This window comes from Macaca mulatta, chromosome 15 (genome assembly GCF_049350105.2).
Source record: "Macaca mulatta isolate MMU2019108-1 chromosome 15, T2T-MMU8v2.0, whole genome shotgun sequence".
NCBI lineage: Eukaryota > Metazoa > Chordata > Mammalia > Primates > Cercopithecidae > Macaca > Macaca mulatta.
Window position 1 is genome coordinate 80,477,793 of NC_133420.1, and position 26,766 is coordinate 80,504,558.

Consider the following 26,766-nt stretch of genomic DNA (forward strand, 5'->3'; position numbering starts at 1 on the left):
ATCTCCCAACTCTGTATTTACTATCTTGAGTTTTCTGGCCACAAGTGGGAGGAAGCGAGGTCAGTGAGAGGGCAGGCAAGTGAGTTAGGAGGTTTAATTCTAATGTTTAGAAGTCTCATCTTGAACAGCACTTGCTGAGCTAGAAGCTTTAAAGAGGGACCTTTAAAATAGAGGGAAAATTTTTGTTTTTAAATCACTATGTTAATCACTTTCATGTAAAAATGGACAACAAAAAGGTTAAAATTTGGGAAGTTTAAAAATTCTTTTTGTTGGCCGGGCGCTCACGCCTTAATTCCAGCACTTTGGGAAGCCGAGGCAGGCAGATCACCTGAGGTCAGGAGTTCGAGACCAGCCTGGCCAACATGGTGAAACCCTGTCTCTACAAAAACACAAAAATTAGCCGGGCATGGTGGCAGGCGCCTGTAATCCCAGCTACTAGGAAGGCTGAGGCAGGAGAATTGCTTGGGCCCGGGAGGCAGAGGTTGCAGTGAGCCAAGATTGCGCCACCACACTCCAGCATGGGTGACAGAGTGAGATTGACTCAAAAAAAAAAAAAAATTCTTTTTGTTAGCACCACTACCATTGGATGAATGAAGAACGGTTTGACAAATGACTTCTTTAGAAGATGGGTGAAAACTTCAGAAGTAACTGACATGAATTCTGTATTTAGTCTTTCCTTTCAGGAAATTAAAACAACAACAACAACAACAACAAACCACACCTGGCAAATGAATGATGTATGCTTCTGGCTGGCCTATTTGCAAGCTTAATTTTTCCTTTCATTAACAAAAAATGTAGTCTTTAATTAGAGTAATTACCAGTCTCTTTTATGAAATAGAAAACAGTGACAATAAAATTCACTTGTAAAATTCCGAAGTGGTTTAAAAGTTTATTAGTGACTATTATAGAGTTAGAAGCATGCACTGAAATAATAAAAATAATCACTTTATTAATATACTGTTAAACAAAAACAACTTACTCTTCGTTGATTAGTCTCGTGTCACCACAGATACTAGCTAGCACTAACCTCTACGTGTATGTCTACATGGTCTGTAACTAACATATTTGATATGGTTTGGTTCTGTGTCCCCACCCAAATCTCATCTTGAGATCCCATAATTTCCATGTGTTGTGGGAGGGACCTGATGAACGATGACTGAATCATGGGGGCAGGTCCTTCCTGTGCTGTTCTCGTGATAGTGAACAGGTCTCACGAGATCTGTTGGTTTAGAAAGCGGGAGTTTCTCTGCACAAGCTCTCTTTTTTGCCTGCTACCATCCATGTAAGATGTGACTTGCTCCTACTTGCCTTCCACCATGATTGTGAGGCCTCCCTAGCCATATGAAACTATAAGTCCAATTAAACCTCTTTCTTTTGTAAATTGCCCAGTCTCAGACATGTCTTTTCAGCAATGTGAAAATAGACTAATACAATGTGAAAATGGACAAATACAATGTGAAAATTAACTTTTCCTTTTATCCTATTACTTTCCTCTCTCTTCCTTTCTCATATATGTTTGTTTTAAAAATCATTGGGATGATTAAAAATAAAAACAGCTTTATAAGTGTCTTATTTTGATGCCATCACTAGTTTCATGGCCTAATTAAAAAATGCAAATTGAAACATGCAGGAAGTCTCATTAAAAATACTCAATTTAGGTACAGGTTTTCAATCTAATTACATTTCAAGCTATAAGCCAATAGGGGTTGTGGATTTCTCTTTACTTGTTTCATTTGGTGTATTTTTGTGTATGTGAGTGGTGGCATGATAATAGGGTGAAAAAAGAGAAGGGAATAAACTGAATAATATGTGAGAAAAATTAGAGTTTAAAATTGGGCACAGTGGCTCATGCCTGTAATCTCAGCACTTTGGGAGGCTGAGGTGGGAGGATCACCTGAAGTCAGGAATTCGAGACCAACCTGGAGAAACCCTGTCTCTACTAAAAATACAGAAATTGGCTGGGTGTGGTGGTATGAGCCTGTGATCCCAGCTATTCATGAGGCTGAGGCAGAAGAATCGCTTGAACCCTGGAGATGGAGGTTGCAGTGAGCTGAGATCCGCCACTGCACTCCAGCCTGCGTGACAGAGTGAGACTCTGTCTCAAAAAAAAAAAAGAACCCCAAAGATTACTGATTACTGGATATCTCTGTTAAGTGCATTCTTTCTAGGTTGTCTTAGCCTTTCATTGATTTGAGCAATTATATTTTACAACCCTGTAAGTGGCAGAAAATTGATAGTGCAAATGATTTTGCCCAGAGAAATACAGATTCCGTCTGGTGGAATGCAGTTGATTGTTGCCCTGCAGCTAGACCTATTTTGCATCTATTTGTAAAGTCATTTGGGCATTCATATTTGCCTAAATAAACAGGGTTCTTTTACATTTCCTTTGAATTGGCTGTAACATCTTACTGGTTCCCTCATTGGTTAATGAGGTAGGTAAAATCTTTGACAGATGTTCATTTTATATTTACACGAGAATCATGGATTCTCCCTTTTAAAAATCTTACCATTAACAAGTGACCACAAAGGGATCTGGAAATAGTGTATTGGAAAAAGAAAATATTTCATAAATAATTCTACTCTGAATTGACCAAAAAGTCTTTTCCATAAATATGTTATTTAGGACCAAAAATTTTACATACTTTATTGGTAAAATATGTAATTCCATATTGCCTCATCATATTTTTAACCCAATCTTCATTCTTACATGTATTTTTTAAACTTTGAAAAGTTGATCCTTCTCCTGATTCTGGGCAATCCTTGAGACATTAATGGAGTAAAAGCCTTAGGATAAAGTGCAGTTAACTAAACCTAAGCTTCACATTTTGGCATCTGAAGAGGCTTTTGGATAAATAGGGAAAAAAATTGCTACTGGATGAGAAAGAAGCTTGAAAGAGAGAAAAGGAAACACCTTCTTTGTATTTCTACTCTTATCTACTTCCTTTTTTTTTTTTGAGACGAAGTCTCGCTCTGTCTCCCAGGCTGGAGTGCAGTGGCCTGATCTCAGGTCACTGCAAGCTCCGCCTCCCGGGTTCACGCCATTCTCCCGCCTCAGCCTCCCGAGTAGCTAGGACGACAGGCGCCCATCACCATGACTGGCTAATTTTTTTGTATTTTTAGTAAAGACGGGGTTTCATCGTGTTAGCCAGGATGGTCTCAATCTCCTGACCTCATGATCTGCCTGCCTTGGCCTCCCAAAGTGCTGGGATTACAGGTGTGAGCCACTGTGCCTGGCCTCTACTTCCCATTTTTACACGAGATCTTCTGATCTCGTGTAAAAACTCTTTAGTTCTTTAATGCCTCTCAATGATGTCAAAAAGAAAGATTTAAATAAACCCTCTAAGATAAGTAAACAAACACCATTTGGAATGCTATAATGGAAGGCAAACTCTTCAATTGAATCACTTTAGTAATTTTAAAATTACTTGTAAAATCTATAATATTAAGGCAATCTTAAAATATAGCTGGAGCATTAAAGTTTTGAGAAAATACTTATCCAAATATCCCACACATTTACTTAGAACCATGCCTAAATGAATCCACATAAATGAGAATCTACTTATTAGGAAAGATCTTTACTCAAGGATATTTGATCTGAATGTGGAATTATGAAAATATTTCTCAACTGCTGTTGTTTACAACTCTCTGGAACTGCAAATAATTCATGCTAGTTATGCAACTCATATTGAGGTCTCCAAGCAAAATTTTTCAAAGGTTCTAGGACATCACTCCTCACAACATCTGACAGCACCACTTCTTTTCATAGATTTCTCAAATCCTCAAGTGTCATGCCTAGGCTATGAGGCATTTTCAGCACTGTAAGGTGCCCCAGTAGAATAATCAAAAACAGAATGATCCTGAAAATTAAAATAAAACAAATAATTTTGAAGCAGCCACCAATACAACTACTTGAAAAGAAAAGAATTGAGTGACTGTCCCTGTCTAATGTTGCTAACCAGTAATAATTTGAGGGAAGAACTTAATTTAAAAAACATACTAAAGTGGCCAGGCACTGTGGCTCACACTTGTAATCCCAGCACTTTCAGAGGCCAAGGCAGGAGGATCATCTGAGGCCAAGAGTTTGAGTCCAGCCTGGGCAATATAGCAAGACCTCCTATCTACCAATAATAATAATAATAAGTTAGTTGAGTGTGGTAGCACACACCTGTAGTCCCAGCGACTGGGAAGGCTAAGGGGGAGGATCTCTTGAACCCAGGAGTTCAAGGTTACAGTGAGCTCTGATTGTGCCACGGCACTCTAGCCTGGGCTATGAAGAAAGACCCAGTCTTGCTCTCAAAAAAAAAAATAAATAAAAAATAAAAATAAATTTAAAAAGGAAAAAACCCAGCAAAACACATGGAAAAGCTATATTTAGAGGCATTTTTCAAGTAACAAAAAGACTTTTTCTCATGATAATGGTGCTGTTTTGGGTTGAGAGGCGGCTGGCCTCTCTGCAAGAATGCCTGAATGTCTTTCTTGCAGAAAATGCTCAGTGCTGGAAGTTGGGTTAAAAAAAAAAAAGTGCTGACTGCATTAAAGAGCACATTTTCCTTTCAAAGAGACTTTATACTAAAGGAAAATGTTGCAGGGGATGAGTTTTCTGAAAGTTCCAATTCATCCAGAGACTACTGGCTCTTTCAAAGCCTGAGATCTTGTATGTTTGAGCACTTTGTTGGAGTCATCTTGAAGTTCTGCCTTCTCTTTTCTCGGATATGGTTCTAGATCAGACATTATAAGGAGTCTTATTAAAGGAGGGTCCTGCTGACCATCAGGAGGTTGCTTTTCTTTAACAGTAAGAAAAAGGCCAGGAGGAAGACAGGTATCAAGTTCTAAGAACGCAGGCCTCATACTGTCTGCTATTCTTAACAAATCTAATCCTCATTTTGTCTCATTTCCAATGGCATTAAACATAATTGACCATTGCTTTCAAGCACTTCTTGAAATACTATCTCCTCTTGAATTACATGACACCAAACTCTCTTGGTTTTCTTCTCTGGTTACTTCCCTCAGTCTCCTTTTCTAGGTCCTTTTATTCCCAAATTCAAAATATTGGCTGAGTGCAGTGGCACAGGCCAGGCATGGTGGCTTATGTTTGTAATTCCAGCACTTTGGGAGGCCGAGGCAGGTGGATCACTTGAGGTCGGGAGTTCAAGACCAGCCTGGCCAACATGGTGAAACCCCATCTCTACTAAAAATACAAAAAATTAGAAAGGCATGGTGGTGTGCATCTGCAAGCCCAGCTACTTGGAAGACTGAGGCAGGAGAATCACTGGAACCCAGGAGGCGGAGGTTGCAGTGAGCCAGGATCACGCCACTGCACTCCAGCCTAGGAGACAAAGCAAGACTCTGTCTAAAAAAAAAAAAAAAAAAAGGAAAAAGAAAAAAAAATTAAAATATTGCAGAGCCTCAGGGCTTGGCTTTGTGCTGTCTTCCAATGTGTTAATCAATGATTCCTAGTTTCAAATACCATCAGTGTACGTGAAGCTTCTAAGTATTTAATCTCTATTCTAGAACTTTCTTCTTTGAAAAAAGTAAACATTAATTTAATTAATGTATTTATCAAAAGCTTATTTAATGTTTCTTATGTGACAGGCACTATTCTAAGTGCTTTATAAACAAAAGTTGTTAAATCTGAACAAGAACATTATGAGATAAAACTATTATTATTCTCATTTAATAGATGAGGAAACTGAAGCATCAGTTACACAACTAGTAAGGTTTTGTGCTCTTAACTATTGCACATTGCTATTTTTTCCTTCTTGACATTTTTGCTTTTAAGTTTCAAAGGCAGCTCCAATCTCCGACTTACGATGTCCAAAATGGAACTCCTGATTTCCCCCTTCAGTAACCCAATCCTCTTCCAATCTTCTCCAGCACGGCAAAGGATTTTACTGGCTACCCAATTGCTCAAGTAAAAAATCAGGAGTTATTCTTGACCCCTCAATTTCTTTCACATTTCACTTCCAACTGATTGCTAAATTCTATAAATTCTCCCTTGAAAATATATACAAACTCATTTACTTTTCTCCATTTCCATTACCACCACCTTAATATAGCAATAATAAGCTAACATTACACTTACATGCTTTATGCATTTTACATATACAACTCATTATGACACTGTTGGGAAATGGGTACTGTTGGAAACATTTTGAAATAGGCAAAAGAGATTACTGGTTGTCTTTTCAATGACATGCTGGCATTTTCTAGCAAATTTCCAGGGGTGGTCTTGTTCTATGGAATTATGAGCCTTTGAAGGTCTTTGGCTACTTAGTCTGTTTTGCAACTCCATAGAGATAGAAGTTTCCCTGTAGAGGGCTGGTGATGATACAGATGTTTCTTGTCCATAATAATATATGCATTTTTCTGGTCATGGCATTGCAAGTGGTTTTGTCTGGTAGAAAATATAAACTTTAAATCAAATTCTCATTTAAACTAGTTTTAACATCACACTGGCTTCCTCAATAATTTGTGAGTTAAATAAAATTTTTAGCTGGGCACGGAGGCTCACACCTGTAATCCCAGCACTTTGGGAGGCCAAAGTGGGCAGATCACAAGGTCAAGAGATCAAGACCATCCTGGCCAACATGGTGAAACCTCATCTCTACCACACACACACACACAAAAATACAAAAATTAGCTGGGTGTGGTGGTACACACCTGTAATCTCAGCCACTTGGGAGGCTGAGGCAGGAGAATTACTTGAACCCAGGAGGTGGAGGTTGCAGTGAGCTGAGATTATACCACTGCACTCCGGCCTGGCGACAAAGCGAGACTCCATCTCAAAAAAAATAATAATAATAATAACATTTTTGACATGTGATTATTTTATATTTTTATAAGACTTATGATTGTACCCTTTCGAAAATTATATTTTAATAGTACTACTTTCATCTCAATTTCTAGTTGATAATATTGGAACACAATGATTTCTAAGGCCACACTGCTGAGTAAATGGTATTGTCAGGACTTGAACCCTGGCAGGCTGGCTCCACAGTTGGTGCTCTTCATCACCTCACTGTCCTGCCATGGGCTGCCATGCATACCATGATCACTAAAGCTAATACTGTCTTTCTGCTGGATTACCACAATAGCCACTGGTCTATTTTCTTCCTCTGTTACTCCTTACTGACCTATTCTTAATGACGTAGCTAGGGAAATCTTAAAATGTAAAGCTTTCAATTGTCTCCTACTGCCCCCAGGTAAAAAAGACAAACTCTCTCCCAAGGTTATCTTATGCCATTTTCCAACTTCATCTCCCACGATTTTCCTCCAGCTACTACTCTCTCCAGCCACACTAATCTTCTTTTACTTCCTTCAATGTGGTCAATGCTTTCCTGACTCAAGATTTTGGCATGTGTGGGTTGTACCCTGGATCACCCTCCTCCCTTCTCTTTGCTTGGAATAACTCCCACTCATCTTTCAGGTCTCAGTATATATGTCCCTTCTCAAAGAGGGCTTTGCTGGCTGATATGATTTGGATTTGTGTCCCTGTCCAAATCTCCTGTCAAATTGTAATCCCCAGTATAGGAGGAGGGACCTGGTGGGAAGTGACTGGAACATGGGAATGGATTTTCCCCTTGCTGTTCTCATGATAGTGAGCTCTCAAGAGATCTGGTTGTTTAAAAGTGTGTATCACCTCTACCTTTGTCCTCTTCCTCCTTCTCTGGCCATGTAAGATGTGCCTGCTTCCCCTTCATTTTCCATCATGATTGTAAATTTCCTGCGGCCTCCCCAGCTATGCTTCCTGTACTACCTGTGGGACTGTGAATCAATTAAACCTCTTTTTAAAGAAATATTACCCAGTCACTGGTAGTCCTTTATAGCAATGTGAGAATGGACTAATACAGAAAATAGGTATAAAGAAGTGGGGCGTTGCTATAAAGATACCTGAAAATGTGGAAATGACTTTGGAACTGGGTAACTGGCAGAGGTTGGAAGAGTCTGAGAAGGCAGGAAGATCAGGGAAACTTTGGAATTTCCTAGAGACTTGATCAAAATGCTAGTGATATGGACAATGAAGTCCAGGCTGAGGTGGTCTCAGGCACCTCAGGCACTGTGGAACCTTGAACCTTGAACTTGATAGTGATAATTTAGGGTATCTGGTGGAAGAAATTTCTAAGCAGCAAAGTGTTTCAGATGTGACCTGGATGCTTCTAACAGCATATAATCACATGCATGAGCAAAGAGATAACCTGAAACTGGAACTTATATTTAAAAGGGAAGCAGACCATAAAAGTTTAGAAAATTTGCAGCCTATGTGGTAGAAAAGAAAAACCCATTTTCTGGAGAGGAATTCAAGCCAGCTGCAGAAATTGGCATAAGTAAAAAGGAGCCAAATCTTAATAGCCAACACAATGGGGAAAATGCCTTGAAGGCATTTCAGAGACCTTCACAGCAGCCCTTCCCAAATGTTAATAACCAAGACAATGGGGAGAATGCCTCAAAGGCATTTCAGAGCTGTGCCAGTCCCTCCTATCACAGGCCTGGAGGCGTAAGAGGGAAAAATGGTTTTATGGGCCAGGCCCAGGGCTCCACTGCCCTGCACAACCTTGGGACACTGCTCCCTGTGTCCTAGCTGCTCCAGCTTCAGCCATGGCTTAAAGAACGCCAGATACGTCTCAGGCATCTGCTCCAGAAGGTGCAAGACATGAGCCTTGGAGGCTTCCACATAGTGTTAAGGCTGTGGGTACACAGAGGGCAGGAGTTTAAGCTTGGAAGCCTCTGCCTAGATTTCAGAGGGATGTATGGAAATGCTTGGGAGTCAAGGCAGAAGTCTGTTGCAGGAACAGAGACGTCATGGAGAACCTCTACTAGAACAGCATGCAGGGCAAATGTGGGATTGGAGGCCCCACACAGAGTCTCAACTGGGTACTGCCTAGTGGAGCTGAGAGAAGAGGGCCATCATCCTCCAGACCCCAGAATGGTAGATCCACTGACAGCTTGCACCATGAACCTAGAAAAGCTGCAGGCACTCAACTTCACAGGGGTGGAGATGCCCAAGGCCTTTGGAGCCCACCCGCTGCATCAGTGTGGCCTGGATATGAGACATGGAGCCAAAGGAGATCATTTTGGAGCTTTAAGATTTAATGACTGCCCTGCTAGGTTTCTGACTTGCATGGGGTCTGTAGCCCCTTTGTTTTGGCTAATTTCTCCCTTTTGGAATGGGTATATTTACCCAATGCCTGTACCTCCATTGTATCTTGGAAGTAACTAACTTGTTTTTTATTTTACAGGCTCGTAGGAAGAAGGGACTTGCCTTGTCTCAGATGAGACTTTGGACTATGAACTTTTGAGTTAATGCTGAAGTGAGTTAAGAATTGGGAGACTGTTGAGAATGGATGGTTGTATTTTGCAATATGAGAAGGGCATGAGATTTGGGAGGGGCCAGGGGCAGGGTAATATGGTTTAGATTTATGTCCTTGCCCAAATCTCCTATGAAATTATAATCCCCAGTGTTGGAGGAGGGGCCTGGGGGAGGTGATTGCATCATGGGGAGAGATTTCCCCCTTGCTGTTCTCATGATGGTGAGTGAGTTCTCACGAGATCTGGTTGTTTAAAATTGTGTAGCACTTCCTCCTTTGCCCTCTTCCTCCTTGTCCAGCCATGTAAGATGTGCCTGCTTCCCCTTCTCCTTCTGCCATGATTATAAGTTTCCTGAGACCTCCCTAGCTATGCTTCCTGCACAGCCTGTGGAACTGTGAGTCAATGAAATGTCTTTTACTTATAAATTGGCAAGTCTCAGATAGTTCTTTATAGCAATGTGAGAACAGACTAATGCACTGACCCTCAGGCCTAATAGGTCCCCTATTAACCTCTTTGAGCATCTTTCCATTTTCTTAGAACAGCTACCAGTCTTTGATAATCACAATGCAAATCTTTATGTAATAATTGTCCCCCTCACTTGACCAAATCTCTATGAAGGTAGAACTTCACATAATAGGAGCTCAATAAATAATTTTTCAAAGAAATAAATGGATTGATAAACAGAAGGATATGAGTTACTGTTATGATTGACTTGGTACTATGCTTATTCTTAGGGCCAAAGACTGAAACCAAGCTAGATAAAGAGGCAACAGCCAAAAGACTCTAAGAAACTAAGTCATACTTTTCTGTTCTAGGCATTTGGCATGAGGAAATACAAACCTCTTCCTACTGAAGGAGTTTCATATGGCTATAGAAACCATAAGAAACTCCTACAGCAGGAAAAGCTTGGAGTTACTATACCCAAACTGAGCAGCTATTGTGGGCTTATTCATTTATATTTCTTATAGCCATACTTGGGCAGTATATGCCTGCTGAATTTCATCTTGATGGGTTGTTAGGTAGTCATGTAGCTTGAGGTAAGTTGAAATTCTGTGTCTATCACACTTCAGTGAAATATCAATAAAATGTCATTTTGAAGAATAAAATATTAAGGGGCAGCTTTGAGACAGACGCTGACTTCAATAATTTTTACAGGACTCCGGTCAAACACTGCCTTATCATACCATCAGCTACTCAACAGTGAAGCGCTGGAGCACTTTGGAACTGTTTCTAGGTTAGAGAAACCCAAGGTAGAGCTTTGTCTTTTTTATCTACTTTTTAAAACCCAACATCCATACAATTTTGGGAAAAAAGGAAGAAAGACTACTCACTACACGTAGCAGATACAAATAAAGCCAAATTATTCTTTTCAGAAATGAAAAGTGAGGATATGACACTTGTTTCAGATCATCTTTCTTTCTCTTTGCTTTTCTGACCTAAATGAACAGAACGTGATTTGAAAATTTGCTTTGCTTTTCCTTGAAAATAGTCTGCTTAAAAGGCCACATCCCAGGGACTCAGATGCCATCACAGCTTACAATGCTATCACTGCATTTTTAGTTCTCAGCTTAATATTGGAATGTAGTTTAAATGCCTATCATTTTCCCTGGCTTTGATAAAGATTTAAAATATTGGAAACCAATACTTTTCATGTACCGTTTCTTCTTTACATGGAACGAAATTAGTTTATCTTGTAATTTTGTGAAGGTTTCTTTCCCTTAATTCAACACGTTTGGCTAAGCTTTCCAATGAAAAGTTCAGTTCATTAGAAATGACCTTAACGGACTTAACATATATTGGTGGTGACAGGGTGCATACTTTATTTTGGCACACAAGGATCCCATTAATTTGTCTTTGTCACTCTCTAGGGCTCTGCTAAGCAACAATTCAGATTTAGCTTTCTGAAAGTAGCTACAGAATGAGCAACTGTGGTGACAGAGGGAGGGGCTGATAAATTTAGAACTTCTTGGTTTGCAATCAAGGCTTTTCTAATGACTACATAAAAAGGGCTCTATCTGCTCTTGAGTTTATTATTGATTCTGCTGTCTCTGCGTATGGAGATCAAGTATATTTAACTGAGAGTAGAGAGAGGTTGCTTTTTCACCCAGGCAGCTTCTGAACTTTTCTTACTCATTTTTGTAATTCCTCATAAATCTCTTTTTATTTAAATAAAGATTTGTCTCTTAAACTCTGGGCTAACTCAAAAGTATGGTGCTTCTAAGTGAGTCTTCAAAGACCCTCAGGAGTGTAGACAAAGAAAGGCAGTAAGGTGGTGTGAGCTGGGAACCCATTAGCTGAGTTTTGAGTTAAATATTGTTGTTCTCTCTCAAATGCCATTAGATACAAGATGTATGAGGCAGATACAACAGCTGCCTCAATTTCTCTATTTGTAATAAATCGTTCTTAGACATCTTAACTCCCTTAAATATTCTCTAGGAAAATGAATGATGCTAGAAAAGGCCTAATCATAACAATACTTTATATACGTAGCACTTCCTGCATACCAGGTACTTTACACAGATTAACTTAAACCTCAGAAGAACCCTATGAGGTAGAGATTATTATCATCCTCACTTCACAGGTGATAAATGGAGGCATATGGGGTTAAATGACTCCCAACGTCAAGATTCACACACAAGCTCTGTGTCTCTGGGGCCCACACTTTTTGTCACTGTGCAGAGCTGTCTTGCATGGAGGCATGATCAAAAATCACCTTGTTTTTTACTCTGATTCCAGCAGGATTGTATCTGTGCTAGGGCATACAAATACTGAGACTCACCCCTCACCAGTTCACACAGTTGGCAGCTTAATATATCTGAAAAAAATCAACTTTAGGAAATTATCTGTGACTTCTATAGCCTGTTTTTAACATATAGGTAGGAATATCTGAGGTACGCATAATGATACAAAATATCTGATCACTTGCTATGTAAAAACATCATATATCTTTCCCCAAGTACTAGTTTTGGAATCAAAGCCAGATTCAAATCAGTTTGATCATAATCTGTCAAACATCGGTTCACATCAACATCCCCCTCAAACCCTTTCAATGTATATATTATATTCTTTTATCATTTATTTCTGATGTTTATGCATTACCATGTAGTAGCTTAACTATTTGATATTTTACCTTAGAGGCAGATGAAATTCTAATATATGCTGGTAGAGAATTTGGAAATTCCACAAATAAGTCTCCTGAACTCCTTTTTAAATCAGTAACCCTCTCATGCTATGATACCCAAACATCAAATTGCATTTCTTATAGACAGCTAGCTCATTTCTTCAGTCTGTGGATAGACAACCAGTACTCAACACTTTGGTCACAATCCTATTGCTCTTGTGATAAGAATGCACTAAAGGTTTCTTGAGGGCAAAGACTATGGTTATTTTTGCAATACCTGCACCTGGTACATAGAATGGCATAGGGCAAGCAATTTATAGGTGAGTTTAGCTTCCATCATTAGGAGGTGTGAACAATGTAGCAAGTCTAGTGGCTCTCTAAAGTCATCTAGAATACGGAATTAGCCCAAGAAATTATATTAAGCACTTTGCTGCTGCAGATAATAGGGAGGAGGCCAGAAAGAAAGGTGTTGGAAATGAGAGAGGTCAAGACTATTGTAGGGGAAGGGTTGATGCTGTCTGGCCAGGGTGAGGCTTTAGCTCTACCATATGCCAGTTTTCAAAATTAAGTGCTTTTTTATCTTATAATTCTAATGCTCAACTCTTTGCTGCTTGAACATTCTTTTTGTTGATTGAATAATCTGTGAAGTGTTTAAATTTCTTGATCTTAGATTTCTTAAGAATCATGAATCATCTCACCTGTTTCTATACATAAACAAGATATTCCTCATTACTTTTCTGTAGCCTGAGATTCATAGAGAATATAATTCAGGTATCTCATATTTAGAATATAAATAGTAACACTATATGGACCCATCATTGATGTTTGGTTCACTACATTTTAAGGAGGGATATAAAAACACATGTCACACAATTAACATTTCTAGCCACTTAAAAAAATATTAATTCACCTTCTTAACCACTGAGTTAAGTCATCTACATTCTTAGACTACTTATTGGGTATAAATATGGACTAATGAAAACATATGCTTAAATATATCTTTAAATACTATTTTCTACAAGGTAAACAAGGCATTTAATGATTACAGAATCACCATGGTGACTCTTATTGGCTTTTCTATATGCATCTAATTCCTTGTCGGTTCTGTTCACATAGATGCATGACAGGAATTTCCCTTTGCTTCTTATTCAATAAACCCCACTGCTAAGCTGATGCCATCTGGCATCCAGATACTACTGCTGCCTTCTGCTTACTTACTTTTCTTCCTCTTCTTCTTCTTTTTTGTAATGGCTCACAACAGGGTTATTTATGGCAATGCATTTAAGCCCTGACTATTATGTTGAAGCACAAATATAGTCTCCTAACCATGCAAAGCCGTTGACTGAAAATCTAGTAAGATAACTCAAGATCTTTTAAAATGCAAGATCAAGGCACAAGAACTACCCAATCTTACTTTTGAAAAAATGGCATCATTAACGCTCTCCACCTGGTGAATGCCAGCTATTTAACAAGAGAATGCCTGGATAAAATGGTTATGTTGGCCACACCGTGTCCAAAGCAACTGGCATATCCCATTGTTCTTCTGAGCCATTGAAGAACTATTGGCAACTGAAATATATCTGGAAGAACTTGGCTTCCCTAAGTGCCAACTGGTCCTCACTTTCTCTACCTGGGATGCCTTGTTTCAGAGATCAGGAAGAGCATCTAAAGCATCCAGACTATACCTTTTTTTGTTTTTTTCTTTTTTTCACATGAGTCCCTTAGCAAATTACACCTTCTAGGGCATTAGGTAGCCTGTTAGCAGCCTGAAGGAGTTAAGGAAATGAACAATTTCCTTCTGGTTCCAAGTCAGACAGGCTTTTTAAGGTAAGCTGAATGACTTCCTATCCAACAACATTTCTTTAAATGTCCTAGGGATCATCATTGTATCATTTTTCCTCAAGAAATGAAGCTGTCGGAAGGGTCACACTATGTACTTGCCTGGGTGATGCGTGTCAGGCGATAGTGATGTTTATGCATACATCTCAACCAAGACTAAAACTACAGTATAAAAATAAGAGGTGGAAAACCTGTCAGTAATTTTTTTAACTTTCACTTGATTAACAAATGTAATTGTACTACCACTTTGCAGTTCCAATTCCCCACCTAATAAAGGTACACTTTTGACTTTCCAAAAAGTCCTAGAAAGCTATTCCTACATATTGTTCCACGAAAGCAACCAGATGGGCTCAATCTGGCATTAAAATGATATATCCTAAATCTAACAGCACTCTCAACAGCTGGAGGGAAATTTGAAATGACATAGTTTGAACCTTAACAGAAGATAATTTTATCAGTCTTTTCCCCATCCCCCCTTTTCTACTACTAGCATGGCACTGCTGTTACCCTCTCCCAGACTCTCCCAGAGTCTTAGGAATTGTAGAAGTCTACCTCAACGGTCAGAGGCATTTGAACCAGGGCGACTCCATCTCAAATAGGCACTGGGTAAAATGAGGCTGAGACCGGCTGGGCTGTATTCCCAGGAGATTAGGCATTCTTAGTCACGGTCTCTCTCTCTCTCTCTCTTTCTCTCTCTCTCTCTCTCTCTCTCTCTCACACACACACACACACACACACATATATATACACGTGTATATGTATATATATACACGTGTATATGTATACATATACACACACACATAAATATAAATATATATATATTTTTTTATTTTTATTTTTTTGAGATGCTCTGTTGCTCAGGCTGGAGTTTGGTGGCATGATCTCAGCTCACTGCAGCCTCCACCTCCCAGGCTCAAGCAACCCTTCAGCCTCACACTCCTGAGTAGCTGCGAATATAGGCACACACCACCATGCCTGGCGAAGTGTTTTGATTTTTAGTAGAGACGAGGTCTTGCTATGTTGCCCAGGCTGGTCTTAAATTCCTCATGTTGTACATACCTAGAAAATATATTCAGCTGGGCGTGGTGGCTCATGCCTGTAATTCCAGCACTTTGGGAGGCCGAGGAGGGTGGATCACCTGAGGTCAGGAATTCAAAACCAGTCTGGCCAACACGGTGAAACACTGTCTCTACTAAAAATGCAAAAATTAGCTGGGCACGGTGGCGGGCACCTATAATCCCAGCTACGCGGGAGGCTGAGGCATGAGAATAGCTTGAACCCAGGAGGTGGAGATTGCAGTGAGCCGAGATCACGCCATTGCATTTCAGCCTGGGCGGCAAGAGTGAGACTACATTTCAAAAAAAAAAAAAAAAAAGAAAAGAAAATATATTCACACAATATTCCTACCTTTCCACCACATGAATCAAATGTGTCGTAACAAACCAATCTGTTGTTGAGGGAAAAAAAATAAACATATAGAAGTATTTCTGAGTTGAAGATTCAGCTTTCTATGATGAATCTATCTATATATCACCACCATGTGAGCCAATCCCCATATTTATTTCAGTGGTTCTATGAAACTGATATCTGGATTTGTATCTTGTGCACGGTGTTTAGTGCAGCCACAATGTTGGTTGTTGGTACATTCTTCTGGTCTATAAAATGTTATTTCTTGGCAATTCAGTTTTTAGTCTTTTATCATTGTTTTCTTCTAAACATCTTAAAGCAGTTACTTCCCAACATATGTTTGGCCTGAGTGCTAACCAATCTTTTCCTAACATTTTGGGGTTACTAAAAGTATCTAACATTGAACAAGGGTATCTTGATATGCTGAAGACATTAATCTGGTGATTTTTCTGTATTATGTAATGAGATAGCTTGGTGATAATATTTTCACTTTCCATATGGGGAAATAAATGATAATTACTGCTTTACTACCAAACTCTCCAATGTTAGCTGGAGCCAAAGCAAGAGATAATAGTTGTGGACCACTCTTCTTGCCTCACTGTAGCAGTTCAGAAGTGACAGTCACAGCTTCTAAACATTACCATTTAATTTAAGCAGTATGAGTCTCTTTGGTGGGGGAAAGGAATGACTTGCTGACAGTTGATCATTTTTTTTCATTATGCTTCAGAGAGTAATTATAGGTCGTTACATACATTTAGAAACCAGTCTATGTGGTTTAAGAAAAGATGGAATTAAGGCCATGCAACATTATGTTTTTTAAATTCAAAATCAATATAGATTTAAAAACATGTGACACTTAGGATCTTTCTTAGGGTGCAGTGCACTAAACACATACAAGTGTATTAAAATGTGGAAACCATATACCTTTCATTACATTATTCTACAGCTGTCATTTATTTTATTTTGGTATAAAAGTAATTATTATTCTGAGCACAATAGTATACATTTCCTTTACCCTGCACCAGCACTCCAATTACAATCTACTCCAATTCAGATTAATCATGCCAAAATGGCAATTTCATTACACTAAGAGTAGATCTTAATAGTTTAATATATGGCTATACTTTCAATGGCTAAAGCTATGTTTAACTACTTTAGAGACTTTATTAAGATTAAAGTTAAACGTAATGCATCTTAATCAGACCTTTAGTAGAAAACATTCATTACAAAACATGGTTGACGATGGCCTATGTAATGCTTCTGTGGATGCATTAAACTCCACTGTTAGCTTTCATCTGAAAGGCATCTAATAATGGGAAGATGTTTACTGATGTAAGATGTTTCTATTTATTTTCAATTTTGTATTATTATTTACCATCAGCCAGAATGCAAGATTATACATAGGATTATACTTTAGTCCAAGTGACAAAATACAGTGTACAAGAGGAAAAGAGTTTATTTAGGTAAAATAATACATACCTGGTTTCAAACAGATTTAACCCAATAGCATATAAAAGGAGTCACCAGTTCTAATTATATAGCATCTTTCTGTGTCTTATATAGGACCTTACTGGATTAAGAAGTTATTAATGCCCCCCTAAAAAGAACTGCTTATTTACTCCTCAGCAACAAGAAGGCCTGTCAAATCAGGTACTGGTGGAGGAGAAGTAAAAAATTGTAAGCCTTCATATATTCATTTCAAGGTTACATCGTGATCTTTAATCACTTCCTTTCCTCCAAAGTTCTGCAATGGTTAGTTGTTTTTTCTCAAAGAAGTCAAAAAGTTTGCTGTAGTAACTTTACATTACAGAAATAATTTATGTTTGCTTAATTATCCTTTTAAGTAAAAATACGTGTTTCCTGGGCCAGGCGCGGTGGCTCACGCCTGCAATCCCAGTACTTTGGGAGGCTGAGGCAGGCGGACTGCTTGAGGTCAGGAGTTTGAGACCAGCCTGGGAAACATGGAGAAACCCACTGTCTACAAAAAAAATTAAACTTAGCCCGGTGTGGTGGCCTGCGCCTGTAGTCCCAGCTACTCAGTAGGCTGAGGTGGGAGAATTCGTTGAGAATGGCAGGTTGAAGCTGCAGTGAGTTATGACTATGCCACTGCACCCCTGCCTAGGTGACAGAGTGAGGCCCTATCTCAAAAATGAAAAAATAGGGAAAAAAAGTGTTTCCTAATGTGTGCATCTTTTTTATGTGTGAAATCAAATGGCAGAATACCATTTCTTTAGAAATCACCTTTGGTTATTGTACAAATCTATATTTTGGATTTCTTGTGCACTCAGGTACACAACTGTGTTCTGGCAAACCACATCAGATTTAGATTCAAATAGAATGAATCTGAGAAAATTCTAAATTGCATTTGAATAGGTTGCAATGTTAATTTATATCTCCAGTAAAATTTGGAAATCATTTTGTATCCTACATGCTGTACTATTAACTCTTGGAGGGTAGGTGACATATCTTAAGTGCCAGTGAATAGCACAGAGCTTAGAACTTACATTAAATCAATTAATCTAGAAAATTTTTCAACCTGAGAAATTTCTTGGGTCATTGATGACATTGTTCAATCAATTGTATCTCCTCATTTGTAAAGTGATGTAGCAGCTATGCCTATCAGTGTTTTCTAATGAAATCAATACATAAACTTATCAGCCAATCAATCAACCACTTAATCTACTTTTGTCTCTCTTTGTTTCCTCTTCCAAAGCATCTGGCAAATCTGTGCCTCACGGTTTTACAGATTCCATGGCCTTGATAAAATTGAGCACACATGGGACATAATCAAGTAGGGCAAAGAACTAGGTCCACCCCTAATATCAATCCCAGAAAGAAAGAGAAAAGAAAAGTTAATGAACTTCCTTTGCCTCTCAGGTATACTTTACTTGCTCTTTAATTTTTGTAAGCAACTGTATTGCAAAACTGGGAGAGTGTGAAAAGCAGCTCAGACTTTCCCATCAAATCTATGTTATATCATCAGCTGCAGCCTGTGCCTTCTCACCTTTGGCCCCTTGCCAAGAGAGGAGGTCCGATTTTGGAGAAGAGGGTAAGCACTACACCTTCATTTACTTACTTTAGGCAAAACAGAAGTATTTACAATGTAATCAACAGTTTTGATAAACACTTTTTTGAAACTAATCAATCTTTAATTGAGAGCCAAAAAGCCTCCTTTCACCTTTGGTGAGATGATTACACTTAGTTCAGAACCCATGAAAGCTACAACCAGTGATACACTGCTTTCTTTAAACAAATCAGTTTCAAATGTAGAACAATTTGTGCTTTTAAAACTTACGAGGGCTCCTCTGACACAGCAGCTCCTTCTTCTAGTTCTTGAGCTTGTTTGAACCATGGCAACTTGGCCTCGACTGGAAGTTTCTCTGAGAATTCAGTGAGTGCACATACAAGAGAAGAGGTTAGAACCCATCTGGGATTTTAGGAAAATTCCTTATTCTCGTCACCAAGAAGTTACTATGTTGACAAACACGAATAATAAGTTTTTAGGTAAATTGCTGCCTCTGATGATGGTTATATCTAGAAAAATAAAATCGAATTTTAAAATGTTTAATAATACTAGTTTGTGTACAAGTTTCCTCTTTATAATGATTAATAGCAAAGGAAAATCCTTTTATTATGAAAGTTGTAAGTGTAGGAGCACTAGCTCAATATGCATATAAAGAATCATCGAAGTGTCTTTTCACCATTTCCTCTTGAAAAGGTAGAGCAGCATGTACCTTGGAAAACAAAGTACAATCAATTATATTGTGATACTTTCATAAATTCTAACTTTTTTTTTTTTTTTTTGCCTTTTAGCTAAGTGTGATCTATGTCACATTGCCAAAAACAAATTCTGTCACTCTGAAATTCACAAACCATTGGTTTAGATATCTGACTCATTCGATACTACCCCAAGGCTCACTGACAACTGGAATATGTGCAAATGAGGGCTCATAACACATAATTTGACTTATTTCGCCTATTTATCTATCTCTGGCCAAACAATTCAAAACAAACTTCTAGTTACTTCCTGGGAAAAAATTGGGGAGGAGAAAAATGAAGAGGGAGGTTATAACTGCTCCTACAGAAGTAACTGCCAAGATTCCCATTCTAGCATATTTATTAGGGTCATTTATGGGGATATTTGCCTTTATAGTATGAGCCAAAGACGCTCTATCACCATTTTATAACATATAATTGCAAGGATGAAAGAAATATGTCTATACATATATGCACCATAGAATTATCTGGTATTTTAATGATGTTTAGAGAGCCAGGCTCACTCCTTAGTTGTGAAAATCCAGATTGATTCTTGATAGTTAACTGCAAACTGCTTTTCTTTCTGTGAAGTGGCTTGGTGAAGATAAAGCTAATAAATAATTGACTATTTTAAGTTACGGGCATCACTTCTTGTTCTCTATGCACAACAATTGTTTATAGTCAAAAAGCAAAGCAAGTGAGAAATGTAAAACTGCCAAAGCCAAAAGGATTTGCTCACATTTTAAACATAGCAACACAGTACCTATACATACATCATGTTACAACTACCACAACTAACCCAGTAAATGACTCAGTCGGCCAGGCACGGTGGCTCATGCCTGTAATCCTAGCACTCTGGGAGGCCGAGACGGGTGGATTGCCTGAGCTCAGGAGTTCAAGACCAACCTGGGCAACATGGTGAGAAACCCCGTCTCTACTAAAAAAAATACAAAATATTAGCCGGGCACGGCATCATACACCTGTAGTCCCAGCTACTCCGGAGGCTGAGGCAGAAGAATTGCTTGAACACGGGAGGTGGAGGTTGCAGGGAGCCGAGATCGCACCACTGCACTCCAGCCTGGGCAACGGAGCCGAGATCGCACCACTGCACTCCAGCCTGGGCAACAGAGCGAGACTCTGTCTTAAAAAAAAAAAAAAGACTCAGTCAATGAGGCTGTCTCTGATGGCGTAAGTTAGCTCTCTGTCTTTCAATAAGGAAGCATTCAGTTTGGCACTAATAGTAAACTTGCAATACTTTATTGTTCTTTTGAACTAAATCCTGTCAGACACACCTGTGGCAACCTCCTCCCACAGTTGAGGTCGCTGATGATAGTCAGGAGTTAAAAGTAACTTACTGTATGTGGAAGTTACTATATTCCAGGCACTAGGTTAACCACCTTGTTTATGGTATATCTTATTTAACCTTCACATAATCTTTGATTTAGATACTATTATTATACCCATTTTATAGAGGAGGAAACCAAGGCTTTGAGAGAGGTGTATTTATTAAAATAAATCAGGATTTCTGAGGTTTTTTGGTTTCCTTTTATATCATTAATTTAGATTTTATGATGCCATTCATTTGCAATTAGGACTACCTATAGTATAATAAAGAGCTACACTGTGACTGATTTTCAGAGAAATTTAATGGCTTAAAGAAATAAAGAAATGGGAGCCATATTTAATATTAAAAATTAAAGGAGATTTAAAGAGTTATTTACCTCTGAATGGTTTGTGATTTTGAATTTTTCTATTCCATTGGCACAGACAAGTAACAATACTTGTACAGAAATCAAATTCGTATTCTTGCTAATCTGAGACACCCAGTGTAATTATAAGAAGTCTGGCTCACTAAATGCTTAGTTCTACACTTCCCTAAAATTTATTTTTATTAATTCCTGCAATATCTATTAAACTCTGATATATTTTAAGTTATGGTTCTAGAATTCAGTCTCATATTAATGTTTTAATTTTCAATATAAAAGCGATAGTTTTCTGTTTCATCAGTTTGAAGTATGAGACTTCCCAATGTACTTCAACCTTAGCAAAACAGACATACTTGGGTTCATTCCCTTGTTTTTAAAGGCAAGAAATGTGGATAGTAAATCAAACATATATTTCTAGGATATCTGGTCTCTCTTTAAACAGATACATCTGCATTCTTCAGCAATAGTCCTCAAACAACTTTATGACTTGGGAGATAATTATATAAATATATTTCTACATGTAGTGGTTAATGAAATTTTGCAATCAAAATCATTTGAAAGATTCTTTACAAGAATCAAATTCCTTTAGTAAAGTTATAAAGAATTGTTACTAAGAATACTTGGGATACTTAAAAATGTTCTAAGGAGTTTAAAACACATCTGACTACACACAACAATTAACAGGCTGGTAATAGAGCACCTGTCAAGTTACCTTTGGGTTTATAGCAGGGAGTGGGTATGATGCATTCCTCTTTTATGTGGGGCTTTGTTTTTGGGCTACAGCCTCCTGTGTGCATTCCTCGATGGTCGATGCAGAGGACCACACGGTATCTGAGGCCCTGGCCACATGTCACCGTGCACTGGAAAGAGATTGCAAGAGAGAGGAGACTCGTAGGCAAAGCCTTGTTTACTTTTCTTCACTTTGCACCTAAAACTTTTAATCTAAGTTTTCTTTTCTTTTTTTTTTTTTTTCCACACGAGGACTCCTGGTAAACTTACACCATTTCTTACCAGTCAAGGGGATCTTTGTTCTATTTGGCTATTTGAGGTGGAGCTCGCTGAAAATTAAATCACTTTCAATTCCATAGCTTTGGATTAATCAGTCAGCAATGTTTAAGTACCCACTGTGTGCAAAGTCTCAAACCAAGCACCAAAAAGAAGAAAGGAGAAAAGAGACTGTAGAGCGTGCTTAATTTTGATTACCAACACCGTATTTTATTTAGTTACTTTGCTAATGACTGCTACTTCCAAAAATATGGGAAATACCTCCACATGGATATGAAAAAATTTAAACTGCGATTATAGCTAAATTATATTGCAGCATTGTCAATCCAATTGATTACATTGAAAGGCAAAAATAATATTTAAAAGAACAGATTGAATGACCAGATGCCCAATGTAGATTGCACCTCTAATGGTTCCCCATGTCTGGTAACGTGTCTAGATGCAGAAAATGTCACAGCTCTGATCTGCTGCCACGAAGCCACAGGGCTCAGTGAAGAGTCTTTTGTCATTTCTGAGGCTGAAGGCACAATGGCTTATTTCATCTTTCTATTTCCTTTGCCACTTTCCTTTCTGCATTAGCAGTCAGGAAACCCTGAATGACATTTTATGTTTAATTACAGCAGGTTTCCTAACATCTATAAGTTTTTTGTTTTAATTATCTTACTTCATTCCAATTTTAATTTTTGTGCTATTTTCATTTCATCTTCCTCCCTCCTCCAATGACTAATATACATAGTTTTAATATCAATCTACTTAGACCCTTTTGGATGCAAAGCATAATACATACAAAATGAAATCAAACTTCTGGTCTACTGAGCTCTATCATCAAAGCAGCTTTTACAGATTCAGGATCAGTCATTCAGCCTCAATCACCCTTGAAAGGCAGTTGTTTCCCCTTTGCCATTTGAGGGAACATTGTCTGGGGAACAATAGAGGCTTCTTGAAGAAACTTGAAGAAAGACATTTAAAAAAAAACATCATTTACTTTTGGTCATGCTGGATTTGGGGCATTTCTACTCCAGGAGCTAAGCTGGTAGGCTTCTAGACACCTCAAGAAGTGTGGAGCTGCTCAGGGTACCCGGTGGGGCCATGAGGATGAGAGGGAAGAGTGGACTTACTCTCCTAATGAACAAAGAAAGAAGGCACAGTTACCGGAGACCACTCCTGTGCCAGCCATTTAGGGCAGTCAAAAATGTTGCAGGGCTGCGCGATGGGCATCTTAGGGGTGTACATGCATTTCCACTCTTCCACTGAAGTGACATGCCCCTGGATGTCCTCCTCCACACAGGAAACTGCCCGGCTCTGGATGCCCCCCCCACACGAGGAGGAGCACGCGGTCCATGGGGTGGCCTCCCACCTACAGAAGCAAGGGGAGTCATCAGGGCAGACATGCACATTGCTAAGCCTCCTCAGTGACCGGTCGACCAACCCATTCCCCGTGCCTACTGGTAAAATCAGGTTCTGAGAGGCTAAGGTCCAGAGAACCAAAAGCCATCTATTGCCCGAAATCTGATGAGTGAGAGAGAAGGATTCAACACTGGCAAAAGGGCTCTGCAAACCGTGAAGCTCTACACAAATGTAAGCCATTACAGTTCTGAGAGCTGTCCAGAAGGATATCTGTGCTGTCTGTAACCTACTCAGAAGATGTAGGATGTAGTTCTATCCTTCTCCCATAGTTTCAAGATATGTGTATATAAAATTTATTTTCATTAAACCCATTAAGCATCCATCTCAAGACTAAAGTGGTATACTCAGTTAACACTAATGGTTTGCACCTGCAGATACTTTTTATTTTCAATGTAATACTTTATTACTTAACTTCTAGGTATTTTTTTTATAATAGAAGCAGCTCATAAAAGATGAAGGTAAACAAAAGACCCTCTCCTTTGCTTCTGCAATCGTCAGCTTTGGGACCACATAGATTCAGCACAATTCTGATGTTCAAACTGTGCTATGATTATTAAGCTGAGGAGCAGAAGTGTTAATATTATCTACATATTCCCTAACTGTTCAGGGATACTGGTAGTTAGAGTTCCTCCAGTAAATAACTCTTGGAACTGTGAAGAAGTTTGGTTTGGGTTGGAAGGCTAATGGCATCTGAAAGTAGATACATAGTTAAGTAGGGTAGAAAATAACAATATGTCAAAACATTTAAGAGACTTCCACTGATTTTCTTTCAGAGCTTTAAACAGTTCTGAAGCATTAGGTCCCAGATGCAGAGAGAGATCTTTGCCAAATGCTCTTCTCTCCTCCTGTCGCTTTAGAGAATGTAGAATTTCTAAAAACAGAAACATTGGGACTGAGTGAATTGAGATTATCCTTTTTACATATATTCTGCTTATTGATGAGGATTGCTAAGGAGATTTAAGATTTCTCTTAGAATTATGAGAGATATAATTTTAATGAGAGAAACAAAATGTCACCGGGTTGATCCATTTGAATAGTTAAAATTTTAAAATATTGCACAGGTACACCATCGAGACATTAATTATTCTGTAGTCAAGTTTTCTGTGTACATTGTGAGTTTGATTTCTCTTCTGCATAAGCCTGAATCATGTGTTTTTCCTAGTTACAAAGGGTTTTCCTTCACATTTTCTCGACACTGTTAAAGTTTAGGCAACAACTGTTATCTCCACTGCCAAAAGCCAAGACATGCTGCCAGATACAATATTTTCCTACGTGTATTTCCCCAGGAGACACATAAGAAAATGTCATGGTGGGGAAACTGAGGCCCTCTGTTTGGCCCTTGGGAGACCTTCTGATCTCTTTCAACAGAATGAAGTAGCTCTGTAGAGAGTTTCTCTTACCAAGGGGTAAGACAAATTCTCCTTTGTCTCCACACAAATCTCTGCAGGGCTTCCTTCTGGAGATGAATAACAGGCCTGATTCAGATTGAAGTTGGGTTGAATATGTAAGTATGTATTCACATTAGATTTGACCTGACAATGAAGTAGGAATATGTTTTTTAAATGTACATTTAATCACTTAGAATATTAAGATGCCATAAAAGAACACATTTTCTAATTGGTACTCTAAAATTCTCAAGCTTGACCCCACTGAAGGGAGAGTGATTAATTTCTGTCTCAGCACTTGGACCTGACCATAGTGTAATTTCACACATAGCAGTAAGTATCTTTTTCAATGTCCGTGATCATAGAAAGACAAATGAGGCTAATATTATCTCAAAAATTTATACTATGGTTCCAGCATACAACTACAGTTCTATGTGTAGAAAATTATCATGTGAATCCTTGTATAATAACAGGGTTTTGTTGAATCTTGAAGTAAAACATGTCCGTGTGCTTTAAAGAAAGCGTAACAAAAGCTGAGAGAGATCAGGAGATCTGAAGATGGTAACCAGGTAAGTGCTTGGAAAAAAAAAAAAAAAAAAAAAAAGACATATTCAAGAATCTTATCCTGGAGAACATTGAATGAATTTATATATCATACATTTAAACTCTTTTGGCCTTTAATTTTTTTAAACACACAGTGTGTTTAAGAAATTCTCAAATAAAGCAGGATGCACAAGAGTGACATATATTAATTACGATTATTCAGACTACATCCTCATATTATGTCCAGATATGTGTTACAGTCAAAGGCTGAAAGCAGGAAAGAACAAGGTAAAAATATGTTAATTGTGTTTTATATCTATACTTGTGTTCTTGACCCCATTTAAATAATTGAAATTGCCTTGATTAGTAGGTAGCTGCCATTCGAGAACCATTTTTGAGCCTTAATTCTTCTTATGAATGAAAACACAGCTGTAAAAATAGCTTCCATTTACTAACAGTCTGTCAATATAGCTGAATATCTAACTTTATAACTAGTTCAGTATCAGACATACAAAGGGGTAAGAAATAAAGTTTATTGTTCTTACCCATTGTGATACATAGATATGCCAAGAGTGTATACAAGGACATAGTACAAACACACACCCAGGAGGATCGTTTTAATATATCATTGGGATTTAGGCATTTGGAGAAAATCCCAACCTATAAGAAATCAATTTTAACCTAATAAAGGCATTAGTTATGCCAGAGAAATATAAACAAGAGAGATCACAGATAAAACAGAAATCTAGGAGTTGTCATTACATAAAACATAAACTTGATGTTGCTTACTCCTGATGTCCAACTTTACCTTTATCATGAAATAATGAAATGTATGGCTTTCATACAAACAGATACGTATATCCTATGAACACTTAGTTCACAGATACACAAATTGAAACCAAAGGAAATCTTGGTTCAGTTAAATTAATCTTTGCTATTTTCATTAAAATTTTTTCAAGGACAAGAGTTCTGGATAAAACCAGAAAAATGATGCATTAGGAACATTGTGAAGACATTTATTGTCTTTATCAATATAGTCATAGGAAAGTAGGAGGGAGCTGACTAATGACATAGTCACGTAGTGAAAGAATTAAAAATAACAAGAAAAACAAGAAGTATATCTAGTAAAATTCCTTTCCTATATGTGATCATTAGGTGAAAAGTGAGTTGCCTGCCAGTCGCTAGACATATTTAAGTAGATGCTGGATGACAATTTTCACTTGTATATATGTATTATATAAACATCAATAGATGTGTATATACATGTGTGAATACATATGCATTGAATATG

At 38.2% G+C, this 26,766-nt stretch overlaps 1 protein-coding gene across 5 annotated transcripts in view; it reads right to left on the reverse strand.

Moving 5' to 3' along the window:
* ADAMTSL1 (ADAMTS like 1) overlaps positions 1-26,766 on the reverse strand; it is a 956,812-nt gene that overhangs the window by 191,704 nt on the left and 738,342 nt on the right. For 4 of the 5 annotated variants that reach the window (XM_077966031.1, XM_077966030.1, XM_028835141.2 and 1 more), the window contains 3 exons: positions 23,293-23,497; positions 21,848-21,995; positions 18,969-19,053 (listed from right to left, as the gene is read on the reverse strand). In XM_077966031.1, the coding sequence (XP_077822157.1) occupies positions 18,969-19,053; positions 21,848-21,995; positions 23,293-23,497 (438 nt within the window). Of the gene's footprint in view, positions 1-18,964; positions 19,054-21,847; positions 21,996-23,292; positions 23,498-26,766 lie in introns of those variants that run through there. The other variant, XM_077966032.1, reaches the window with a different exon arrangement.